The sequence below is a fragment of the Bidens hawaiensis genome, unplaced genomic scaffold (genome assembly GCF_021521415.1).
Source record: "Bidens hawaiensis isolate Kalapana, Puna unplaced genomic scaffold, B.hawaiensis_p1.1 tig00020329_1, whole genome shotgun sequence".
NCBI classification, from domain to species: Eukaryota; Viridiplantae; Streptophyta; class Magnoliopsida; order Asterales; family Asteraceae; genus Bidens; species Bidens hawaiensis.
In genome coordinates this window covers 90737-112423 of record NW_027493092.1, presented here as the reverse complement: position 1 = coordinate 112423, position 21687 = coordinate 90737, and the positions used below count along the sequence as shown (strand labels likewise).

The window sequence follows — 21687 nt, the reverse complement described above, 5'->3', positions numbered from 1 at the left end:
CACTCAATATCCAACACCACCACCACCACCCACCGTGCGCCACCACCATCACCGTCCGCCACCACCACCACCCACTGTCACCGTCCACCACCACCCGCCGCCACCACCACCACCCACCGTCGTCCACTACCACCACCCATCGTTCACCACCACCACCACCGACCGTCGACCACCACACCGTCCACTATCACCGCCACCGTCCACATCCCACCACAACTGTCCATCACCACCACCCACCGTTCACCGCCTACCACAACCGTCTGCCACCAATCGTCCACCACCACCTTCCTACTTTCATAGTTCGTACACCACCACCAATTATTTTAGCAGTTTACAGACGTTAAATAAATTTTATCTACTGTGATATGTATGATAGGTAACTAATTTTCAGCTTATGCAAACAATATTCACTTTATAAAACAAACAACATTATATTTTCATATTGCAGACCTTTAGACCACATCTTAAATTACAAACATAAAATCAGATAAAATCAAATCACAGACAGGTCTTGTCTTAAAAAACAAACAGCACCTAACTTACACCGTCTTCAAACCTACACAATTATCCATCACAAGACTAAAATCTTCAATCACCTGATATGAACACCGTGATACCGCTAAACTTTTTTAATCAATATAATAATTTTAAATGGAATATAGTAATCTATCCATGCTCAAAATTAGGGGTGTTCAGCGATCGGTTTAAAACCGCGAAACCGCCCAAGCCGGTAATTGGTTTGGCTTCACGGTCGGTTTTTCTTTCTACATTCGGTCGGTCGGCTTCAAAATTTTCAAACCGTAATGAACGGTTTGGCTTGCGATTTTTATTGAAAACCGGCCGTAAAAAACCGGACCAGACCGTAGGATTTATTTATATATAAATTTTATTTTTTGATATTAGATTTATATAATTATTTATAATATATCATATGTTTTAAAAATTGGGCTTCTTGTCTTGACCCTCTATAAAATGCTAGCGTGTAATTTAGCCCAACTTTACTAAAAGTCAAGTATCTCGTCATGTTCTAGGCTTAAATTCTGGACAATATGATTAATTATGAGTAACTTGTATTTTGGTTATTTTATTTTTGGACAGCTTGAAATCTGAATTTGTGAATTAGAGTTTAAGTTTTTGATAATATCATATTAATGCCTAAACCGTGAAACCGGTCGGAGCCAAATCGTTAGTAACGGTTCGGTTTTTATTTTCAACGATTTGGCTTCGGTTTTGATTAGCAAAAACCGTACTAACGGTTTGGCTTATGGTTTAACCCAAAAACCGTCAAAACCTGATCGTGAACACCCATACTCAAAATACACACATTCACACCTCCTATATTATTATTAAAATAACAATAATAATAACCTAAAAAGGGTTGTAAAAGACACATGATACCACCCCACACACACGACACAATCTATCACTTTTGTTTTGTTTCATCTTCCCCAAACCCTCCTTCGACCCATATACATGGGTTACAGCAAAGCAATACAATCACTCCTGCTTCCATCACTTGTACCTCACGCTTCACAGCTTGTACCCACTCTCATCTTCTCTCTCCTCATTCCCATACTCAAGACCAACCGTTCATCTCTCATCTGTAATTATAAACGTTTTTACTCACAGTTCAAAAACCCCACCTTTTTCACTCTCTCTCTAAAATGGTGGTGCTTTAGTAACAACTGAGAGTGTGCTTGTTGGGTGTTTCTTTATTATTAATAATAATATTATTATTGCTAGCAGCCATGGATACAGTTGAAGCTACAAAGCTTGTGATGTCAAGAATCCAGAAGCTAGATCCGGAAAACGCCTCCAAAATCATGGGTTACATACTGATACAAGATCAAGGAGATAATGAGATGATAAGGTTAGCCTTTGGCCCCGAGAATCTACTTCTTTCTGTGATAAAACAAGCAAAATCTTTCCTAGACATTTCATCGAACACCTCATCTGCACTCCGACCCACTCCCCAAATCACCATTCCGCCAAATGGGTTTCCTTTCTCCGACCACCGCGGTAGTCCGTCGTACGCCGCCGTGGTCAACGGCGGCGGAAGCCCGTTGCTTTACCCTACTGACGTTTCCGATCAGCTTTCGTTTGAGTATTCTGAGCCGGTGTTGAGTCCCGGTGGCCGGAGTGAATATTCCGACGTGGGTCAGCACCATTTGCACCGGAGAAGCTGCTCTGTGAACGATATGTTTGGCGGGAGTGATGACGTGGCGGGAGGGTGGAGGCCGTGCATGTATTACTCGCGAGGGTTTTGTAAGAATGGGACGGAGTGTAGGTTTGTTCATGGGAATGGTGGGTTTGTGGATGAATTAGGGTTTGGGTCTTGTTCTTCACCCACTGGTAAAGTTGATTACTTTGAAGATTTGGTGAGGATTAAAGCTATTCAACAGCAACAGCAGCAAAGATTTGCAGCCATGGCTGCTGCAGGTGTTGGTGTTCCTCATTTTCCGTTTAACAGGTGCATGAATCTTTAATTATCTTTTCCAGAAAAGTTATTATTTTTTTTATTTTTTAATATATTTTTTAAATATTTTTTTAGGGTTTTGAATAATGAGGGACAGCATGATTGTGGTTCAATTATATGTTATAATTAGTTTATTAAAGGGTTCTTTTTTTGGGTTTGATGTTGGAATATTTCTTGATATGTTTGAAAAAAGAAAAAGTTAGAATCTTGTTATAATACTTTCACTAAATCATAACAAGATTAACATTAATATAGAAAATAATTAGAAAGAGAGTAAAGAAATTTTTATTGCAGGGATGATCATTTACTCCTTACACACATGCATATTTATAATACTACAATGCAGACATGTACGTATAGTTGGTTTGAAATATGTGTGCATCCACATGCCTTTTACTTGCAAGACTATCCAAAATAATTCATTGAATCATAACAAATCTTTGGTTTTTTGGTTGTGTTTCTTGATAATGTTATGTTATAGACTTAATAGTTATAAATTTTTATTTATATGTGTAATTGTATATATGTGTGTATAGATCAGCAGCAGCAGCTGCATTGATGATGGGAGATGAATTTCACAAGTTCGGTCGATGTCGGCCCGACCGAAACGACTTTGGGCCGATGGGATTCTTGAATTCGAACTCGAGTTCTCGACAAATTTATTTGACGTTTCCGGCTGATAGTACTTTTAAAGAGGAAGATGTTTCGAATTACTTTAGGTAGTTGCTGATTTTCGGTTTGATTTATGTGATTATATAATATTGATTTGATTGTTTCTTTTGTTAATTAAAGTTTTGTTTAATGTTTTGAAGTATGTTTGGACCGGTTCAAGATGTAAGGATTCCGTATCAGCAAAAACGAATGTTCGGGTTTGTCACGTTTATGCTTCCCGAGACCGTGAAAGCGATTTTGGCTAAAGGAAACCCGCACTTTGTTTGTGATTCACGGGTGCTCGTTAAGCCTTATAAAGAAAAGGGAAAGTTACCCGACAAGTATGAATGTTTTTTTTTTAATAAAGTTTAGATTTTTATTTATTATTTGATACTATTTTGCATATTTCATGTAGGAAGCATCTGCAACAGATTGAAAGAGGGGATTTTGCTGGTTGTTTGAGTCCGACCGCGCTTGAAGCTGCTGAACCCTTTGATCACATACCATTTGGTAAAGCAAAAACAAAAACATTTTCAACTTTTAATTCTTAAAATATCTGCTAAGAATTTTATTATTACAGGTGCGCGAATGTTTAATCATGAGATGATGATACGAAGAAAGCTGGAGGAGCAGGAATTACAACAGGCGATTGAACTCCAAGATAGACGGTTGATGAATCTGCAGTTAAGTGACATTAAAAACCATCACTTCCAAAGGAGTTTATCTGTTTCTTCACCGACTCAGATAAACCAAAATCTTGTGTTTTCATTTGATGACAACAGTGAAGAACTTGTTTCAAAATCATGCGATGAATCCGATCCCAACGTGGAAGCCACCAAGAACGACGAAAGGTCTGATTTTGACACTATTATATTATGCAGTTTTTATTTTTATCGCATGTTATAAACTTATAATTGATTAATTGTGTGTATTGTTTTGTTAATATATCAGTTTAGAGCACGCTCTTCCTGATAATTTGTTTGCCTCCCCGACAAGATCGGCCACCACCGACAACAAGACTAATATCTCAACTGATGTGTCTGAAAGTGATTTTGGTGCCTCAAATCCACTTCATGTTACTTCCAAATGTCAAGGTATACATCAAAAGTTCAAAACATGTTTATTTTGTTCTTGTTTCTTTTAGTTTGAAAAAGTCAGAAAATCTTTTAATCTTTGATTAAATACTCACCATTTTTTGTTTGTTTTGTGGACAAGAAGCCATTGAAATGTAGGTGATTTTCGGATGTGCAATGGCGATCATGGATCGATTTTATCTTTCTTGGTAAGTGTTTATGGATCTTGTAGTTGACCAGGTCAACACCTCATATGTTAGATGATATTGTTACCAAAATGGGATTTGTTTGTTGTTGAATCTTGTTTTTTTTTTTTTAAATTTAATTTTCTTGTTTTGTTGCAGGACTAGGAGCAGGATATACAAAGGGGAAAAACACCATCAACAACAAAAAGAAAGTCTTTTAAGATTATTATGGTCCATCATGAATACCTCCATCCCCATACTACTTACAACTATACATAAATATGCAATACATAAAAGAACAAGGATAGATGAACTGATTTTATGAGTAGGGTATCTTTGTTTGTTTAACTTTTGTACCCCTCTTCTATTATGTGCTGGACCCCCTACCCCACCAAACACTTATTGAACCATGCATATATAACAAATCAAAAGACAAAGGGTAGTGGTTAACTTTTTTTTTTACTTGTCATTTAACTTGCAGCCTTTTATAATTTTATATGGTATTTGTACAAGCATGTGTACAAAAAGATTTGACCCCTCATTGGGATCATGAATGGTTGTGTTTTTGGTTTTAAAGCACGTTTGTATCAATAGGCAACCCTGAGCATCGCCTTCTGTCACAAACGTGTTTAATTTTGTAAACGTTTAAGGTTTGTAGGAGGTTGATACCGAAAACAACCCAAGAGGGCAAGAGATAATGTATAATTAATTTGTATGTAATTATCCGAAATATCGGGTGTGCATGGGTAGGTATTGTGTCAAACCCGAATCAAAAACCAAATATTTTAATCTTACAATTTTTAAAAATTAAAATTTGTTTGTTCTAGATTTTTGGTTTAAGTTTAGTTTTGGTTTTACGTATATAGGCTTTAATTTTTCTTGATTGGAAAACATTTGGCCCTAAATTATTGAGTTTTTGTCTAAATCTTTGTTAATTAATAATTGATTGATTATTATATGTTTAGATTAAAGTATTTTTAGTTACACTAATTATAAATTGTTATAATTTACTTTTTTTAGCAGATCCTTTTAATTATTAAACATTCAAAATTAAAATCGATAATTCACAAATTCGGTTTGGCTTTGGTTTAGTCGCATGCAAAATTAAAACTAACCCAAAGGTTCAGTTTTTACGAACACTTAAAATCAAACCGTCGTATTTGTTTGTACATAAAGCAAACCTTGTGTCCTTTTTTTAAAACCAAAGTGATGCAAAAGGGTCAGGGAATGATGTATGATTTGAGGCTGAAAAATGACATGCTGGTGTTAATTGTACATTGCACATTAGAAGTTGCACATTTGAGTTTTTGGTGCTTTTTATTGCCAATAAAATGCCATATAAAGAGATGATTTTGATTGAGAAATTATAAAGTAGTTGGATGAAAGTAACTAGATTTAAAGCATACTTTAGGGTTTCTTTTATCTGATTTTTCTGGTTTCTTTGAGGGTGGACATGAATATGAAGAGGTCCACAAAAGATCACATGGGGGGCTGACACCCCATTTCATTGGTATCTTCATTCACATATTTACTGTTACTGTGTGTAGGTGGTGTGTGTTTTGGCATTTATCTCAATAATGGCTTGATGGTACAAGTCCTTTCAAGATGGCAATAATGTTGTTACTGTACTTGTACATGGTGCAGCTTAAGTTGTACATTTGGATTTAGTCAAAAGGGTTAGCCCTTGTTAAAGCTGCTTAGGCTGAGGGGTGTGGGGGGCGCGAGATGGGGCGCCAGCCAATAATATTGTGACGTGTGGCAGAGAGAGAAACTTGATAAGATGGGTGTTGGTAGTGGTGCTCGCGCCCCGGGGCATGGTGTGGAGGGGCACGAGAGGGGGCGCGAGTGGTTTTTTTTTTAATTTTTTTATAAATGTATTAAAAAAACGTATTATTAAAAAAACTCATAAATTATTTAAAAAAACACACATTAATTAAAAAAACACATTAATATCTAAAAAAAATTAAAGTACTAAAAAAAAACATTATTCTTATTCTTCGGCTTGGTCTTCTTCGATCAACCTCTTCCGGATACGTTCCTTTTGTTTTTCCATCAGCATTTGGTCGACCGGATTTAGGTTACTGAAGTCTCTTGTAAGGAATTCCAAATCTCTCATTCTTTTTTTTTCCTTTTTGTCATTAGAGACCACCTCCATGGTTTTGTTGAATTTATTGAGGGATTCAACAAGATCGTTGATGTTTACGGCTTCCCCCTCAGCCGGTTTTTTGCCCCTGGCGTCCCTTCCCAATGGCCGCCTTCTCGGCGGTGAAGACGTTTCCTCCCCCGCAACGTTTAGGTCGAATCCAACCCGGCAATCCGACCCGGCGGAAGTGCTGTACGCTCCAGACGAACTAGTTTTAGTCCGTTTCGGCCCTACTTCCGCATCAACGTCCGGCGCCACCAGCTCAACCCACTTAGAACACCTTCTCAACCTCTCCCACACCTTTACATCGTCCCACGTCTTCACCGTCCCATACCTCCGCAGGCACTCCTGCCTCCACTCTTCGACAGTGAAATTATAAACCGCCAAATCGTCACTGCCACTTGGTCTCATACGACCGGCGTTCCTGTTGAACAGATTAGTAAACAAGCCGCAACGCCGATCCTCAGAAGTGACTATCCTCAGAAGTGACTATCCAAGCCCGACACAGGGCTTCCTTCTCATCCGATGACCACGGAGTGATTTTCCGTTTCGTCCTTCCGGTCGAAGCCGAACCCGACCCGTCCGTTGCAATTTGTTTTTTCCGGTGGACGCGTCTTCTTTGTCCCGCAGCTTCACCTTCTGGTTCTTGTGTCTCCGGAACTACAAAGTTAGGAGACGGTTGTATGTTGGATGGTTGAAAGCCGGATGGTTGTTGCGACCCCGAATAAAACATCGCTTGGTCCGGTGCCGACCATAAATCCTCGTAACTGTAATCTGAATCTAGGTTTGGGTACCAATTTCCAGCCATGTTTTTAAAAAAAGGTTTGGAAGATGGGGTGATTTTGGGTTTTGGGTGTGGTATGTGATATTGGTATGTGATATTGGTGTTGGTTTGGGTTTGATATAGGTTGAATAGAGAGAAAAAATCGGGTTTGATTTTGGTTTGATATTGGTTGCAATGTATGGTATTATATAGAGTAAAAAATTTTTTTTTTTTAATAAAAAACGAGCCCAACGGCTCTTTTCACGCATTCCCAGACCTCTTTCACGCTCCCCCTCTGCCGCTACCCCACCCGCGCCTGCCTCTTTTTCCGCGCTCGCGCCCCTTTCGCGCCCCTCTCGCGCCTCGGTGGTGTGGTCCTCGCGCCCCGGGGCGCGAGCGTCTCGCCTCTTGCGCCCTTTCTCGCGCTCCGCACCCCTCAGCCTTAGCAGTTAGAATATGCCCAAACGATCAAGATTTTGAGACCCAATTAGATTTAGTCAGAACTAGGGCTTCAGTTTGACCGTGGTGTTGACGTACAACCAAAGATGCACATGGTACAACACTCCTTTGCATGGCTAGATGACTAGATGGATACTTCTGTTTTGTTTTGGGGAATTTTAGAGACACCTCTATTTTTACTAAAACATCCATTAATATGTCTTGTATAGGGTTATACGGGACGTATAGGGTCCCTTATAGGCCCCGTATAGCTCTATACAAGGCGTATAGCTCCATACAGGGCGTATAGGACTCCGTATAACCCCCCGTATAGTCTTATACAGGACGTATAAGAGGGTGTTGGGTGTCCCTCGTAGAACTCGTTGTTTTTGAGTCTCTAGCCTTAACTAGGTTTTATTTTCTTGAGGTACAACCAGAGATATGCATGGTACAACACCCTGTTGCATGACTTGAAAAGTAAAATGGCAAGAAGAATTTATAATTTTGACTTTTTGAAACCCAATTGGTTGACCTTGGTTGAGGGACAATCAAGCAGCATATGGTACAACACCATGCATGAGTTGAGGGTTCAAGATTATGAGACACAAGTCCTTAAATGCTATTTATTGATTTCAGTTGAGGTACATGCTTAGATGCATATGGTATAACCCTAGAATGCTTGATCTTGAAATGTGCTTTCTGGGGAGTTGGTGTTATTGTCCCTTTCATGATTGTATGTTGTTTTTAATTTGATTAAAATGAGTTAACTGCTAATCCATGAAAACATGTTCCAACATCAAGTTGGGGAATATTAAAAATAATAATAATTTGTAGGCATGTGGTCACATCACATAAAATCTAATGCTGTTACATCAATGGTCTATTATTAGGCTAAGGGGTGTGGGGCTCCAGTGGGGGCTCCAGCCAATAATATTATGACGTGTGGCAGAGAGAGAAACTGGATAAGGGGGGTGTTGGAGCCCCCGTTGGAGCCCCTGGCCCTGGTGTGGAGGGGCTCCAGCGGATTTTTTTTTATTTTTTTATAAATGTATTAAAAAAACGTATTATTAAAAAAACTCATAAATTATTTAAAAAAACACACATTAATTAAAAAAACACATTAATATCTAAAAATAAAATAAAAATTAAAGTACTAAAAAAAACATTATTCTTATTCTTCGGCTTGGTCTTCTTCGATCAACCTCTTTCGGATACGTTCCTTTTGGTTGAAAGCCGGATGTTTCTTGCAGCCCCGAATAAAACATCGGTTGGTCTGGTGACGACCATAAATCGTCGTCAATATAATCTGAATCTAGGCTTGGGTACCAATTTCCAGACATTTTTGGGTATTATATAGGAGTTTGGGATATTATATAGGAGTTTGTAAGGTGAAATTGTGTTTTGATATGGTTGAAATGGGAGTAATTTGGGGTATTATATAGAGGTTTTTAAGGTTTTTTTTTTTATTAATTCCGAGCTCAACGGCTCTTTTGGGCATCCACACCAGCTTTTTCTCTCTCTTCTCCCGCGACCACACTCACGCCTGCCTGGGGGCTCGCGCTCGCGCCCCGTTCGCGCCCCGGTGGTGTGGGGTTAGCGCCTGGGGGCGCGAGCGGAGGGGCTCTCGCGCCCAGGTTAGCGCCCCACACCTCTCAGCCTTAGTGGTTCTTGACCTTTTTTTCTTAATAATGTCTTTGTCTTCCAAACATTTTTTTTAACATATCGAATCTATGTCATGTCCTTTTTTATCAGGCTTGTTAATTAATGGCTCGAGCTGTCTAAATCGAAGCAAGTGATTAATTTGGCCGGTTTCATTGACAAGTTTTCCTGTTCAATTGGGTCTAGTTCGGTTTGGAATTGGTCGTGTAAACTGAACTTGTAGTTTAACTTTTTATTATTTATATAATTTTTTTTCTCCTTTTATATGCAGTTAGTTAAGCACATGTATTATAACAAAAAATCATTTTATTATATTTACTTTTTTCAATACGACCCATGGTTAGTGATTCGACCCAAAGTGTTAAACACACTTAAACAAACTGGACCATGAATATGCATTATTGTGAATTTGTGATTAGTATGGCTAATAATAACAATAACAATAATAATTACATCACCTTATGTACAATAAGTCAATAACCATGTACATGTTACATGCATCATGGATTTATAATGATTCCAAATTACCAACTGTACATCTTGGTTGCATGTGAAGCACTGAGCAGTATCATCAGCTTGTTATCAATGCAGTACATGACCGCTTTCTATTCAATGCCTTGTAGTTTTCTTGTCTAGGCAGTACACTTATAACTAGCTCTATCCCATCATCCTCCTTGATCCACTTTGATCACATGCCTGCTACATGATTTGGAACTACTATAAAGATTGTGTAGATGATGATTGATAAGACATGATTGTCAAGTGAACTTATAGTTGAATAGGGTAAGTTAGTTCCTCAAGTGAATTTGAAATATAGGCTGTACATTTTAAGAGTTTCATGATTCTGAGGATATGCAAACTTTCCGGATGGTCTTGTGGTCGCACCACGCTTCCAGGGTTAAACACCGATTAGGCGGTTAATCTTTGTAATAGTGCGATGATGACGAGAGAAACTATTGGAACGTATATAGTCCTCATGAAGTGAGCCAGAGGGAGTATGTCGTCTATTTTCATAATCGACGTACAAAAATTTAATTAACATAATACAATACTTTTATTGAATTCTCAATTTAGTTTACTATTTATATTTTGTGCATTTTCAATTCACTTTCAAGATTAAGGATGACTTCAACCGGTTTGACCGGTTCGGTCTGTACAATCAGGTAGCCGATTCAGTGACGAATCCAGCTACACAAATAACAGTTGACCAAAGCCTAAAGATGTCTACGCAATCAGTGGCCACCGGTTGGAAATCACAAAAAAGACCCGTTAATGTATGTACCTCTTGATTGTGACTAGTTTATTCTAAATCCAACAAGGAACATTTACTTCAAAAAATAAAAATATTGCCAAATAAGGTGAAGATGTCATATTGTCATCCCCTCCTCACTGAGTTTTGATCTATCACACTCATGATTATTGTTATATCATCTCTTAATGTTATCCATAATTTACGTTGTTTTATAGTATTCACATCTCGTTCTCGCACTATTTACTCATCTATGTATTTCAAGGAAGTTTTTATTGTTTTCTTTATATAATTTAACACTACCCCATTCTCCAAAATTAGTCTCATCTTCCATTCCCCATATATAGGGATTAAATTTTGGGGATTCACTTCCATCCATTTTTTCTATAACTTTGTGAACATAAAAAAAAAACAATAATAAATATAACAACAACAATAATATAATAATAATAATAATAATAATAATAATAATAATAATATTGTTAATATAAAAAATTGTGGGGAATAAAATAGAAAGAAAGTTTCACGTTAGGACACCAACTCCAACATAAATTAAGATGACATGTCACTTTAAATATGAATTAAAACACCTTTCTCTTGTGTTATATTTATTAAAAATGGTTCATGGATTATGCTTTTCACAGGTTAAAAGAAAAAGAACAATATATTAAATTAACAATTAATAGGGGTGAGATAGAGTTAAAATGATTAAACCATTTCCTTTGACTGAGTTGAAGTGAAAGAGAGAAAAATGAGTGATGTGTTGCTTATGTGGAGTTAACCTTAGTGAAAGGTGGGTGTGATCAATAAACGGTCAAAAATAAAGAAAAGAAATTTGTATGAGTTTAAACAGGAAAAATAATTGTTGAAAAATAATTAAAACAAAAATTTGAGTAGGCATTTGCCTAATTTCTTTTTAACGACGGACGTATCATATAAAGAGCTAGTGTTTTACAGGCGCGCTGCGCCGTGCAAACTCGGATGGTGGTCAAACACAAGTGTAGTCAGTTCTGGGCATTGAGTCGGTAAGTCGACGCGAATTCGATCGATTTCGGTTACGTGCGTTATGGGGTAGCATCGGTCGGTAAACTTGGGCTTTGTAAAACCCGAGCGCTGTTGATCATGGGCATTGAGGTGACGAGCCTAAGCAGATTTAGTCGGAAAGTTCGTTATGTTACCATAACTAAAAAAAAAAGCAAACAAAATTCGCATTCGGTCGGTTTCGTTACATTCGATACAGTACCGGAAATTAAACAAAACGCAATGAGTCTATGCAAATTCAGTTAGTTTCCGTCACATTTGTTACGGTACCGAATCTAAGACAAATTGGTATTCGGTCGTTTTCGTTACGGTACCGAAACTAAAACAAAAAAAATATATCGTAGACCAATAAGGTGTCTCCAAGTGACCCAATGAGGGTTTGTCGGCACCAAAGTTCTCTTTTATACTAATTAGTTATTACGAGCTCAATCAGGAAGCGATGAGGAAAATTAGCAAAGGTAAAATCTTTAAACACTTTAGGTTGGAAAAGGTTTGGAGGTATTAGGTTCAAGTCTCATAAACGACAAAAATTAAAAAGAAATTCACCATTAAAAAAAATAATCAAAAAAGCTATGAGGAACATTTGCCTAACTGCTCACGGCTCACCTCCCTAACTCCCTTTGACTTTTAGTTGCTAAAAGGACTACTCGCTTGCTAGCTGCTATGTGAGGTCAGTGGAAAGTCCAAACTCAGCATTTTCACTGGTCATAGTGAAAGACCATAACTCTAGTACTAGTAGTAACAACAAAGTTTCGTTGGTTTATTTTGGTTATGGAGTTTAGTCTTTCTTGTTTGTTTCATTGGTTTTGTCTTGGGTTTTTTGCTAGGCTCCCCGCTAGCTTTTTTATAAAATTTGCCGTCAAAAAAAGCAGTAACAACAAAGTTATTTAGCTATATAATTTATTGAAATATAAAGTCTTTTTTATATAAACAAAATTGGCTTGGTCATCATTAGTCATGAAAAAATATTTTTTCAATAGTGTTAGGAGTTTTCGGTTTTTAGACGTCTTCCTCTTGATTTTAGATATTTCGGTCAACTGGCTGGGCCATCCGCGGAGACGTGAGGAGCGGCAGATGTGGCCGGACTACAACAGCGTTTTGGAATTAACTTCGGCTTAGAGGCCAAATAGTGACCAAGGAGGCTGCATTTATGTTCACTATTTAGTGGCTTGTACTCTTGTAGGTTATGGGTAATAGGCTTAAGTGGGTAATGGGCTTACTTGATTTATTGTTAACTTAATTGTGATTAATACTTTGTTTATTTGCTTTCTAAAAAAATTAAATAATTTCTTTTGTTGTATTTGATCACAAAATTTTCATGGGTGTGAGTGTATAAAAATCTTAGGTGTCGCTCGAGCTTTTGATTGATCTAGGTAATTTAGATTTGCTTGATAGGTTTGTTTAGGCTTGCTTAAATTATACAATAGGTCCAAATGAGTCATCAACTAGTGTCTATTGCCGCAACTACCATCATCCTCACCATCATTATCGCTACCACTGGCCGTCATATAACAAATATAGTTGGTAGACCCATTATAATACCTTCTCTTCTAGACGACTTGCTTCTACCTGCTCATTTTAGTTAGAATCCGTTTTGACACGAACCAACTTGATACTTTCTAAAAATATGTTTTGACATGTTACCAAAGCTCAGCCGGCCCAGCAGTATATGTATACACATTTGTGATTTTTAAATCACAAGGAACAGAAAGATAGTTTTTATATATATTTCAAAGCAGTGATTTTGCTAATGAATAAAGGTAGGGAACAAATATAACAATGTAATATAGGAGGATACTTTCTGTGTAACTAGTCTCTGTCACAGTGTGCGGTATGCGTATATTGGTTCAAATGTTACACATATATTCCAAGTCCAACCAGCTTTGGATTTGTTTCCACCATCCATGGAGACCTGTATGCATGCGTAAATGACTTTTTAACACATATATGCGTGTGCTTTGCATGTACATGTGTATATATGTATCATGAAATTGATTGTGCATAACGAAGGGAAGAGAAGAATCATACTTGTGCATTACAAAATTAATGGTTCCTTGTGCAGCACGTTCAAGGAGAAGTTCCCGAGCTTCAATGGCGATCCCTTCCGGCTGTAAAAAGAGTGAAAAGCATAAATGCCGAGAATCATAGAATTATCCGTGGAACGTGATTTTTATACCACATAAAATGATCCATACACCGCTAAAACTTTCAAAATTACAAGTTTACGCTTTCATTTTTTAAATTTATGTGTTTGTGGCGCGTACCTCTTCTGGAAACCATACTCCTGGTTGTGTGCTGCCCTCAAGAACAGCAAGAGCAAATGCAGCTACAGAATAACCAGCTGATCTGGAAAACATTCAACCACATACAATATTTTATATTTACTCATGCTTAAGATAAAGTAACACAAAAACCGACCCATTTACTCATTAATGGGCCGGAATTGCGGAGTACAGAAAAATATGCCTTACATAGAGAGTCTTTTATGAGTGAAAACACCGATTGTTTGCCGTCCTCCTGAACACTCCAAATCAACCTGATCAGGAGAAAAAAACAAGACTTATTAATGGAGATTATTATTATTTATCGTGTATGAAAAGAAAGATTTTAGAACTAGTTACTCTTAGTGAGACGCGCTCTCCAGCAAAGCCATCTATGGCGCGAACCACTGGATTAAACAACTGAACCATCTCTTGTACTTTGTTTCTGTCTCTTAGTACTTCCTAAAGCATTACAAGCGGAACCAAATATGTAATGTCAATGTGGGCCCCTTGTTGAATTCTACAGGTGGTAATATTAACGAATTACAAGACTAAGGGGCTGTTTGGTAGCCTCTTAATGATTCCAATAAGAGACTACCTCTGAATCGGTCAGAGGTAAAGTGTGTTTGGTTAGACCTCCGAATGGTTCATGTAGCCTCTTAATGGGTAAGTTTCAGAAGCATGCTAAACCATTCAGAGGTTACCTCTTAATAGGTCAGGTCTCTTAATGGTTCGGCACTAGATTGATAAATAGCCCCTAATAATTTGATAGAACAAAACACAAGTGATATTTCACAAACTGAAACATGATTTGCAAGCATACCAAAAGTTGTCCAAAGTGTATATTCCATATATTAAACCTTCAAAATCATTTAATTTAAAACAAGCTATTATTATTGAAATAAGTAAAAGCTTGTAATCATATTAGACGTTATTTATTTATATGAATTTCAGGTCAACAGTCAACCCACCCCGTTTGGATCCATACAAGGCGTTGCATGCATTGACCTGAATCCGATTTGGCCCGTAATCCAACCTGCTTATTTTTCCTTCTCTAATGTTAATTAGATAGGCCTGTAAACAAACCGAACGTCCAGTGAACCGTTTGTGAACCATTCGGTTGGAAGTTCATTTATTTAATAAAGAAGCAAACTTGAACAAATCATTTTGCTCATTAAGTTAAATGAACAAACATGAGCACACGTCTTGTTCATTCATTTATGTCCGTGAACGTTCGTTTGTTTACACTCAATTATGTCTGTATGTTCATTTATGTCCGTTTGTTTACTATTTTTACGTTCGTTCGTCTATATATTCATCATTAAACATTTTTTTTGGTCTCATTACAATTTATCTAGTTTATGCAATTAAAATACCACCCATGAAAGTCGAGTCTACTTTTATTATTTCTTTGGACCCAACAGATTGATGTTCACGTTTACCTTTGATTGGTGTTCCCTAGGTTATGTTTGTTTGTCTATGTTCAGTTAGTTCGTTCGTTTGTGTTCGTGAACCGTTCATTGATACTATTAACAAACGAACATAAATGAACGAACACGAACAAGAAAATCTCGTTCGTTTAATTTTCGTGTTCGATCTTTTGTTCGGTTAAAGTTAAATGAACAAACACGAACATGCCTTCTTGTTCGTTTTTACAAGCCTAAATGTAGAAAAATGAATTGTGATCTTCACATGTATATCTTACAGAAGGAAGGAAACGGGTCATTGCATCCATGGCCCAGTTCCAGATAAATGGTGCGGTTCCAAATCGAGCACTGACAGTTGGAACTCCAAGAATCTCATGTGCACTTGTCACTTCTGGCAGATTCCTAACATTACATGGTTTATGCATTTAACTTTATGCACGTATAAAATATAAAGATTTCAAGTTTCAAATGATTACTGGTTTTGCTGAATGCTGATAGAATGAAACTTGAAATATAGAACTTACAAGAGATACACATCTTTTTTCCCAATTCCTTTCCCAAAATCAATGTTGACCATTCCACTATAAGGCCTTAATTTGATTTTCTCTCCTGTTATATAAACAGTTACTTGTTAGCATCATTCAACATAAGCATAAACAGTTAGACAGACCTTTATTATATGCGATAACCTCCTCTCCAAGAAGTAAAAAACTAGTGGCTAATATTGTCGGGCCCGCACCACCAGTTCCTGCTGTGTAGTAGTAGAATCTGAGACAAAACATATCATTAAATCCAACATGTAAAATACAAACATAGCATCTTCATAAACAAGGGACAAAAGACATAAGATGTTGACTTGCTGAGCAAATTAATACCTCAGCCGTTCAGGCTCACCCTTATTTTCACTTTTTGCAACACGCACTAGCTCTGCTGCCATCACTGTTGGGATAAGTAGATAAATGATCATGTGATCATCTAATGTAGATACATAATGTTGGTATTAATTCCCGTCCTCGAGTCAATGAGGCTGGTTGGACCAACCCATCGAGCCTATGATGGTTTGGTGTCTTGTTTATCAAGTTGAGCACGTGACTTGGTTTACATGGAATAAATTACTTGGTGAACAAGTCGAACCAATGACTTGGACAACAAGGAATTTATTTATTAATTATTATTTAGATATGTTTTTACCAATTAGTATTTGAGTATGATTATGGTTTTTGTATTCTAGTCTAGTTGGGTTTTTAAATCTAAATTTGTATATATACCCGAGCTTGTGGGTTATATCATGGAGATTGTGTATTGTAATTTTCGAGCTAATGAGAATTACAAAGATCGAGCTTATGATCTAAATATGGTTTTGTGTCCTGGTTACCAAACTTCACATAATAGATTAAGTTCTACAAAAGAATATTAATATTTAGTTATTTAAACACATGTTTTTAACAAAAAAAACTGTAGTCAAGTAGGTAGGGGTTGCATGAAACTGAGAAAACCAATTCATAACTGAAAAAATCAAAATAATCGAACCCAAAAAAAAACCAACGGTCTGGTTTTATGTTTTTGTAAAATCCAAATTTTAGGTTCGGTTTCGGTATTGCATATAATTAAACCGAAAAAACCAAAACCGAATGTATGGATTTTCATGCTTAATTTAAAAGTTATGTAATTTATAATAATTTAATAAATAACGTAACCCAATTAGCTCAAATGTATAATACTCAATAAAAAAAAATTAAGGCCCAAAATCGTTACTTTGGGCCAATTTTTTTTGGGCCCAAAAACTTCAAGCCCAAATGGTAAAACTAAAAAAAACCGAAACCAAACCAAACTCTAATTAAAAAACCAAACGGTTCTCAAAAACTCAAAATCCGAAGTATCGGGTTTCGGTTCAGTTTGAGCCCAAAACCAACCCGTGCACATCCCTACATGTAGGTGTATTGGAATAAGGTTTGCACCATTGCTCACTCCTGGATAGATTCCACCAGTAGTTATAGCTGGAACTTTTGCAGCCAATGCTTCATTCATAAACGATTTTGCACGCAACGCGTAACTTGTATCATCACACACATCCAGATATGCTGTCTAGTAATGGATGGAGATTAGTTGAGTTAAGTTACATTCAGTGAAATAATGTGTCAGAATTTGAAAGTATTTTTAAAATGACAGATTGCTTGCTATAACTTGAAGAAATTATGGAATTAGGTTTACCTTGTTCTCACCTTGGCCCTTATGGCAGCTTTCAGAACTGTGCAATTTTCTGTTTGTTGGAATGGCCCTGCAGCGTGTATCACAAGATCTACATCTGCAGAAGTACTAGACTTAAGCTATTTGTACTAAATTAAAAGAAATATATTAAAAAACTGCAAATTTTCATATATTTTAAGAACTAGCATACCAGTCAAAGCCGATTCCAGTGTTTTAGTATCGTTAATATCAAGTTCAGTAAACTCAGCATTCTTCCCGAGTGTGGCCACCATACTAGCACCTTTTTCCCTAAAATGCATCAGAGTTTTCAGCATACAAGTTATAGAAATAACGGATGTTATTATGTTAAGCACAATGCACCTATAACAATTTCAATTGTTTAAAATTTCTCCCGAACATGATATTGAAATGGGAACGTGGACGACAATTAGGTTACACCGGAAAACAAAGACATATGATTAATATCATTCATCGACCATTATTATGTGTTTGACTATTTCAACATGGTTACAGATGTGCAAATCCAAGAGTTTGTCAATTGCTTTAATGTGGCAACATCTGAATTGCTTGTGTGTATGGGGACTTTGAATCCATCTAATTATTCCCATGAATCAGATACATCAAAGTTAGTAAGAATTGTGGGATTAGAATATCCCAATGATCAGTCCTGTGTGTGTGTTGAGAGAGATGTCTGAATTAACCAATGTGGGATTTTTTTGTTTTTTTTTTTTTTGACGAATTGTAATTAAACTTATATTGAACAAAAGGATCCAATTCCAACATAGAGGCAGGTAAGCGGGCAACAAGCTGCGCCGCCACCCCCTTTTGAATGGCAAACCCAAATGTGAGTTTTACATGCATTTATAGACATACAAACTAACGGTTGTTATGAGCATTATGGGTCCGAGCCCAATTAACATGCATGACACCATAATGGACCCATTACGCAGCCCAATTCAAGAGTTTGTATGGCCCAATAATTTGTGAAGGATTGGTAGTACCAATGCAGGTTAAAAAGGACAGGTAGATTAGAGTTAGGGCATGAATGAATTTGTAGATGAATGTCTAATCTCCCATCTCCTTCTCTCTGTAACCAATTTCCCAATTAAATATGAACCGATTATTCCATTAATCTCGTTTTGATTATTTAGCTTGTATCGATTTGCTTCAACGGTACTAAGTACTAACGGCGAGTAAGGGTGCAAACGAGCCAAGCTGCTCGTGAGCTACTCGAGACCGGCTCGTGAAAAAAGCACGATTGAGCCAAGCCCAAGCTCGAGCAAAAAAGTAAGCTCGTTTAATAAACGAGCCCAAGACCAAGCTTCACTTGTCGAGCTCGAGCCGGCTCGCGAGCCTAGCATTTTTATAAATTTTATAATATCTATACACACACACACATAATAATTATAAATTAATATATATTATGTTATGAAAAAATAAGTAAATACTATAGTATGTTACAAATAAAATTATATTTGAAAAAAATATAAAAATAATTATAAATATATAAAAATTAATTAATTAATGACGAGCCGAGCTCGAGCTTTAGAAATGGATATCGAAATGAGCTGAGCTCGAGCTATATGTAAGTTAAACGAACCGAGAGTCGAGCTTCGGCTCCTCAAGTAGTTATCTGAAGACCAAAACATGATCAATACAAAAGAGTTCATGATCTGTCAACTTCATAAATACATCCAGATTGCTCATAAGTCATATGCCTAAAGAATTTATCAACTAAGCTATCATTAAAAGAGGTAATTATCAGTTTATCACCACAAATGACGACTAAATCAATAACAGAGTTCTTATTGCAGCAAATTCTATGCAAGTAATCTCTCTCTCTCTCTCTCTCTCTCTCTCTCACTGAATCAACAGAATTGCTTTCTAGACGAATAATTAACAAAATTTCAGGCGTTTTAGTTTTGAAAGAGGATTAATTAAACCTGTTACGACCAGCAATGATGATGCGGAGGTCAGGTGAAAGCTTGGAGAGAGCGATGGCGGTAGAGCCACCGACTCTACCGGTTCCTCCGAGTACCAGAACCCTAGCATTGACCGGTGGTTCCTGTTGAACACTGGCGGAAGCCACCGTCGGAGCCCTGATACCGCTCCAGTGGCGCATACAGCCCCACGCCATACTCTGTCTGTTCGTTACAATATCCGTTATGAAAGGTTTCTATTGACTCTAGTTTTATACTTTATATTTAAATATTTTAAATATTCATAAACTTGTTACCAGTTTACCCGTCTGTTTATTAAAGTTGAATCATTGCTGTTAGAGATAAGATACTAAAATGAATACCTTTCGGGGAAACAAAAAAACTATTTCAAAAAATGCGTTTAAGTCCGGAGTTCAATTTACCAAACAATGTCATAAATTTGTCAATTTGACCAAAAAGTTTCTAAAATGACTATTTTAAAATCGTCAGAACGGTCATGTCTATATTCTCAGACGCGATTATTTTTTACTGTTATATCATGCTACATGTCATATGAGATGCAAGCCTATAAGTTTGGAAACTAATGCTTCAAGCTATATGAGATGCGTTTTTCTATTAATAAGAGTCGAGTATCTTAAAAGCTTTTGAAAACTCATGTTGTTTGTTCTTATGTAGTTAGTATATGATGGATATGTCAAAATGTAAGTATTTATAGGTTGAACTTGATTTTTCTTCCTCATTGACATAATCAAATAATTTTTGGTGTGTGGTTTTTAAAATAAGTTACACACTAACTTGTTTCAACACATACAAAGAGGACAAGCTTGAGTCTTCAAGATTGTTAAGAGAATTAGTCTAACCAAACATTAATATCAATAATTTATTTCAAACGACACACAACATGACATATTAAGAATCATAAAAACAACGGTTATATTTACTCGATTGTTCAAGGCATTTAACATTTAGAAATCTACTTACTACTTAGTAGTTATGAAAATATTTTAATCTTTGAATTTCACTTTGTAGTAAGTCTTGACTCTTGAGTAGATTTTAAAGTTTTCGCTATTCATTTACTTACAACATTTGAGCTAGAGTTCTTAGATATCTTACTACTTCTAAATGAGGTATCTTGACCACAAGTATAGCATCTTATTTTCCTATGGGGTTTAAACTAAGTTTATGAGTACTATGTTTCCTTCACTTTTTTTTGGCATATCTTTAATGCTTACAAGCAAAGTTCATAATTTTTTTCCTGACTTAATTAGCTTTTGAAGTTTTTGTTTCAAATGATGCACACAAAGGCATGTGGACACTTGATTCATAGCAGACATACGGCTCTTTATAATCAAGATTCAAGAATATATTTTATCTTTAAAGTGTGTATAAACGTTCGTCAGTTTTATATATACAAAACCCACCCACATGCACACATGCTAGACGCAGATTCGATTTGTACACCTCCACTGTCAGTCCTTATATCTATTTTTTTATATCATGATTTATTTATTATTTATTTTTTTTATTTGTTGATTCTTGAGTCCTTAACACTCTTTTTAATAATGACATGTCTTTTTATTGTAATGATGTGACTTTTTTCTTGATTTATGAATATACCGTCATGACACATTTTCTTTATTTACATTTCGATATTTAAGACCAAACCGCCGTAACCTTATACACATACTTTTACATATATTTAACCACACTCGATGATTTACTTACTAATTTAATACTAACATAACATATAACATGTAGCCTATAATTAGCTGATTCCATATCAATTATCAAACTTTATTCTCCAATTACTGTACTCACAAAAATAACTAAATTTTTTTTATTCGTTTATGGTTAACTACTTAAATATACAAATAACTAGGATACCATTAATACATTTCTCACGTTAAAATTGTATGTTGTTTGTATTATGATAATAAAATTATACTATGTTAATAGTTAAAACCAAGAACACCAATTAATTAAAAAAAGACTCTCTCTATGGAAAGCTAGAAATTTGTCAGTTGGAGGACGTATTACCGTACTGAAGTCGGTACTTAATTCTTTGCCCACATATTACTTTTTTTTATTTAAAGCTCCGACTGGAGTATTGGAAAAGTTAGAACGGCTACGAAGACTGTTTTTTGCGGAGGTTCGGACGAAAAGGCAAAAATAA

The 21687-nt window shown here is 36.4% G+C and overlaps 2 protein-coding genes across 2 annotated transcripts; one reads left to right on the top strand and one right to left on the bottom strand.

Moving 5' to 3' along the window:
• The first annotated feature begins 1734 nt into the window (after positions 1 to 1734).
• LOC143560402 (zinc finger CCCH domain-containing protein 23-like) lies at positions 1735 to 4862 on the top strand. Its single transcript, XM_077048711.1, has 8 exons — positions 1735 to 2470; positions 3013 to 3195; positions 3289 to 3468; positions 3543 to 3637; positions 3708 to 3978; positions 4079 to 4221; positions 4343 to 4409; positions 4545 to 4862. Exons 1-7 carry the CDS (start codon positions 1749 to 1751, stop codon positions 4357 to 4359), a joined length of 1611 nt encoding a protein of 536 aa, XP_076904826.1. The 5' UTR covers positions 1735 to 1748; the 3' UTR covers positions 4360 to 4409; positions 4545 to 4862.
• An 8542-nt stretch (positions 4863 to 13404) lies between these two features.
• On the bottom strand, positions 13405 to 19742 carry LOC143560401 (uncharacterized). Its single transcript, XM_077048710.1, has 13 exons — positions 19518 to 19742; positions 17765 to 17862; positions 17589 to 17671; positions 17325 to 17451; positions 16242 to 16305; positions 16037 to 16134; positions 15891 to 15975; positions 15645 to 15768; positions 14300 to 14401; positions 14150 to 14214; positions 13943 to 14024; positions 13707 to 13786; positions 13405 to 13590 (listed from the first exon to the last, which is right to left on the bottom strand). Exons 1-13 carry the CDS (start codon positions 19709 to 19711, stop codon positions 13533 to 13535), a joined length of 1260 nt encoding a protein of 419 aa, XP_076904825.1. The 5' UTR covers positions 19712 to 19742; the 3' UTR covers positions 13405 to 13532.
• Positions 19743 to 21687: the final 1945 nt, after the last annotated feature.